The sequence below is a fragment of the Protobothrops mucrosquamatus genome, unplaced genomic scaffold, assembly GCF_001527695.2.
Source record: "Protobothrops mucrosquamatus isolate PMUCROS unplaced genomic scaffold, P.Mucros_1.0 scaffold19, whole genome shotgun sequence".
NCBI classification, from domain to species: domain Eukaryota; kingdom Metazoa; phylum Chordata; class Lepidosauria; order Squamata; family Viperidae; genus Protobothrops; species Protobothrops mucrosquamatus.
The window spans coordinates 1,036,584-1,041,493 of NW_015386404.1; the positions used below are offsets into that span (position 1 = coordinate 1,036,584).

General features: G+C 45.5%; 1 protein-coding gene across 1 annotated transcript in view; it reads right to left on the minus strand.

Annotated features, from left to right (window-relative positions):
- Positions 1-752: 752 nt before the first annotated feature.
- The window catches only part of LOC107282921 (ras-like protein family member 11A-like), a 21,737-nt gene continuing 17,579 nt past the window's right edge, over positions 753-4,910 (minus strand). Inside the window, exon 4 of the mRNA XM_015810759.1 lies at positions 753-1,220. Coding sequence (XP_015666245.1) covers positions 753-1,220 — 468 coding nt within the window. The remainder of the gene's footprint in view (positions 1,221-4,910) is intronic.

Sequence of the window (4,910 nt, forward strand, 5' to 3'; positions counted from 1 at the left end):
GAGGGAGGGAGGGAGAGAGGGAGGGAGGAAGGAAGGAAGGAAGGAAGGAAGGAAGGAAGGAAGGATGTTTTTCTCTTCTACTCTTAGAAAGTTGTGCTGGTTGTTGATATGGTGAAACAGGAAGCCAGAAGTTTCTTCTGCAGAGGAGCTGATTGTCCAATGGAGAGACCACCAACCATCTCTCCTCTTATCTGGCCAGTTCCATAACCATGATTAGACATTTACATGTGCGGTTCTTTTTTTTCCTTTAAGGGCCATACAGGAACATACATTTGGCACCTGAACATTAGAGAAGACCGTTGTCTGACATATGGGGAAAGTACCAAGATGATGACTGAAGCCAAATTGGAGGGGACAGATACAGGTATTTGTTTGTCCGGTACAGGTGAAGAAGCTGAAATTAATCCTGAGAATGAAGGCACCCCGTTTCTTTGGGCCCTCTTGGTCATCATCTAGTGCAGGGGTCTCCAAACCTGGCAACTTTAAGACTTGTGGACTTCAACTCCCAGAATTCCATGCTGGCTAGGGAATTCTGGGAGTTGAAGTCCAGCAGTCTCAAAGTTGCCAAGTTTGGAGACCCCTGGTCTAGTGAAAGGGCTTAAATCCCCAAATCCCCAGCCATCCCAGTCTCATCTCTGGAAAGGGATTCTTTCACCACCACCCCAAAACAGCTGGCAAGCTGACCGTCAACCGGCCCACATCGCTTTTCTCGGCCTGCTGTGGCCCAGCCCAAACGGTCACTCCGAAATCCCTCAGAGCATGGTGGCAGTTTTGCCTTTCGAAGACAAGGCTTGCTTCAGCCTCCTTTTCAGTTCTTGCATGTTGGGCGATTTGGGCCGGACGAGATGGAGGCCCCTCCGTTTCTCCCCGTTGCAATTCCCAATGATCCGACTCAGCTCCTGACACAGCTGCTGAAAGGCCTCGTGGACCCCTTCGCAGTTCTCCCGCGCCGAGACCTCCGAGTACGGGCAGCCCAGCTCGTTGGCCAGTTGGTGGCCTTCCTTTGTGGACACCTGCCTGGCTCGGAGCAGGTCGCCTTTGTTGGCCATCAGCAGCAAAGGGATGTTGGCGTTGGGGTGAATCTTCCGGATGTGCTGGTGCAACGGGCGGATGACGCGGTAGCTTTCATAGTCCGTGATGGAGTAGACGAAGACGAAGCCGTCAGCCCAATAAATGGACCGGTTTATCTGCTCCTGGCAACAGATGGTGTCGTTCTCATCCTGTCGTCGAAAACCAGGAGGGAAGAGTTAAGTTCCGCTTGGCAAAAGATCAAAACCAAACTCACACACTGAGCTAAGCCAGAGGTTGTTAAAGAAACCACTTGCTGAGTTAGTGCAGATAGTCCTCGACGTACAACAGTCCATTCCGTGACCGTTCAAAGTTACAACGGCCCTGGAAAAGGTGACTTCTGACCGTTTTTCACCCTTACGATCATTCCAGCATCCCTGGGATCACCCAATCAAAATTCAGATGCTTGGCAACTGGCTCCTCTTTATGATGGGATCCCAAGGATCATGTGGTCTCCTTTTGCGACCTTCTGACAAGTTAATGGGGAAGTCAGATTCACTTAACAGCCGGGTTACTACCTTATCAAATGCAGAAATTCACTTAACAACTGTGGCAAGAAATATCGCAAAATGGGGCAAAACTCCCTTTATCAATGTCTCACTTAACCAGAGGAAATTTGGGCTCAATTGTGTAATCCGCAAACCATGGTTGACAACCACAACTCACAAAACAAACTTAAGCCAGAGGAAACAAATCACAGCGTAGAGCAGGGGTCTTCAAACTTGGCCCTTTGATGACTTGTGGACTTCAACTCCCAGAATTCCTGAGCCAGACACCGCTGGCTGAGGAATTCTGGGAGTTGAAGTCCACAAGTCATAAAAGGGCCAAGGTTTCCCACCCCTGACCTAGCTGAAATATCTTTCCTCTGACAGCTGTGAGAATCTATGTGCTGAGAGTTTATGGTATTCCCAACAAGGTTCAGATTATGCTTTGACCACATTTGACTTGATTTATTTTTTAAAAATTCTCAGCTTCATTTTTTTAACCCTATAACCCAGTCTCTTCTTAAAAACTTCCAGTGTTGGAGCATTCATAACTTCTGGAGGCAGGTTGTTCCACTGGTTAATTGTTCTAACTGTCAGGAAGTTTCTCCTTAGTTCTAGGTTGCTTCTCTCCTTGATTAGTTTCCACCCATTGCTTCTTGTCCTGCCTTCAGGTGCCTTGGAAAATAGCTTGACTCCCTCTTCTTTGGGGCAGCCCCTGAGATACTGGAACACGGCTATCCTGTCCCCCCTCGTCCTTCTCTTCATTAAACAAGACATACCCAATTCCAGCAGCCTTTCCTTATATGTTTTAGCCTCCAGTCCCCTAATCATCTTTGTTGCTCTTCTCTGTACTCTTTCTAGAGTCTCAACATCTTTTTTACATCCTGGTGACCAAAACTGGATGCAGTATTCCAAGTGTGGCCTTACCAAGGCCTTGTAAAGTGGTATTAACACTTCATGTGATCTTGATTCTATCCCTCTGTTAATGCAGCCTAGCACTATCTTTGTGTTTTGTTCTTTTTCTTTTATTATTTTAAAAAAAATGTTTTAAAAAGTGGTGGGAGAGAGCTGCTTCTAAGCAGGCACTGATTTCTCTATTTCTTCCCGGCAAACTAGGGCTGCAACTGGGTTTCTCTGAGACATGCAACTACCTGCTTGCAAAACCCTTGCCTGGAAATTATTGTTTTCAACAGAGCTGAAAACAGCCTGACAGGTGAGGCTCAGCTTACCTGCCGGGGTCTCCTCTGCAAAAGGACAAGATGCCCATTTGCTTAATCCATAAATCACGGCTCTAAAGCTTCAATATCAAGAGAGATGCACAAGGTAAGAGGCTCACAAGCCCTTCCCACCACGGTCTACCTCTTTTTTTTTCCCCTCTGAAATCAGCAATTATGCCATTATCCCTGCTACTGAAAATTAATCTTGGGACAGAGCCAGTTATGATGTTGGAATTGGGTGGCCTAGAAATTTGGAATGTAAATCAACAAATAAATAAATCTTTCATTGCATGGGTACAAGCCAAGTTCACATCCAGCATCATGCCCTAACAAGGATCCTTCCTTCTTTCCATCTTCTCCTCTTTCCTTCCTTCTTTCCTCTTTTGCAATGTTTCCCCAACTGGGATGTATTGTCCGGATTCCAGGGATGTCCATAGGATTATAATAATAATATAATAATATATTAATAATAAAGTTGGAAGGGACCTTGGAGGTCATTGAGTCCGACCCCCTGCTCAGGCAGGAAACCCTACACCATTTCGGACAAGTGGCTGTCCAGTCTCTTCTTAAAAACTTCCAGTGTTGGAGCATTCACTGCTTCTGGAGGCAGGTTGTTCCACTGGGTAATTGTTCTAATTGTCAGGAAGTTTCTCCTTAGTTCTAGGTTGCTTCTCTCCTTGATCAGTTTCCATCCGTTGCTTCTTGTCCTGCTTTCAGGTGCTTTGGAGAATAGCTTGACTCCCTCTTTTTTGGGGCAGCCCGAGATATTGGAATGCTGCTATCATGTCCCCTCTCGTCCTTCTCTTCATTAAACTAGACATACCCAATTCCAGCAACTGTTCCTTATATGTTTTAGCCTCCAGTCCCCTAATCATCTTTGTTGCTCTTCTCAGTACTTTTTCTAGAGTCTCAGCATCTTTTTTACATCATGGTGACCAAAACTGGATGTAGTATTCCAAGTGTGGCCTTACCAAGGCATTGTAAAGTGGTATTAACACTTCACGTGATCTTGATTCTATCCCTCTGTTAATGCAGCCTAGCACTGTGTTGGCCTTTTTGGCAGCTGCAGCACACGGCTGGCTCCTATTTAAGTGATTGTCCACTAGGACTCCGAGGTCCCTCTCACAGTTACTACTATTGAGCAAAGTACCCCCTATACTATACCTGTACATTGTGTTTTACTTGCCTAAATGTAGAACCTTACTTTTTTCACCATTGACTTTCATTTTGTTAAATAGCGCCCAGTGTTCAAGTCTGTCCAGATCCTCCTGTATCCTAAGCCTGTCTTCTGGAGTGTTGGCTATTCCTGCCAGCTTGGTGTCATCTGCAAATTTGATGAGTTCCCCATCTATCCCCTCGTCCAAATCGTTGATGAAGATGTTGAAGAGCACTGGGCCTAGATCAGAGCCCTGGGGTACCCCAATACACACTTCCCTCCATGTAGATGCGGTTCCATTGAGGACCATATGCTGAGTACGGCCGGTCAGCCAGCTACGGATCCATCTGGTGGTGATGCTGTCTACCCCACATTTTTCTATCTTATTGAGTAGGAGGTTGTGATCTACTTTGTCAAATGCCTTACTGAAGTCCAAGTAAATTATATTGGGTCAGAAAAGTCAAGATGGTGGTCACGATGCTAGAGACGCAGCTCTGCCCATATTCAGGTGCGTCATAAGAGAGCTTTCACTGCACCTTTGTGGCCACTACAGGTAAGTCCTCGAATTACGACCACAACTGAGCTCAGAATTTATGTTGCTAAGTGAGAAATTTGTTAAGTGAGTTTTGCTCCATTTTACGACCTTTCTCGCCACACTTCTTAATTCAATCACTGCAGTTGTTAATTTAGTGACATGGTTAAGCGAACCTGGCTTCCCCCTTGACTTTGCTTGTCAGAAGGTTGCAAAAGGGCCGCTGATTCCGGGCCGCTGTGACCATCATAAATATTTATTTATTTATTTATTTATTTATTTATTTTAATTTATATCCCGCCCTTCTCCCGGACGGGACTCAGGGCGGCTCACAACATATATTTAAAACAAAGGTGTATATACAATCCCCCCCTATAAAACCGAATTAAACCAAATTTTAGAGTTGTGTTGTTTACAAATTCCTTAAAATGAACCCAATATAAAATCCTCCC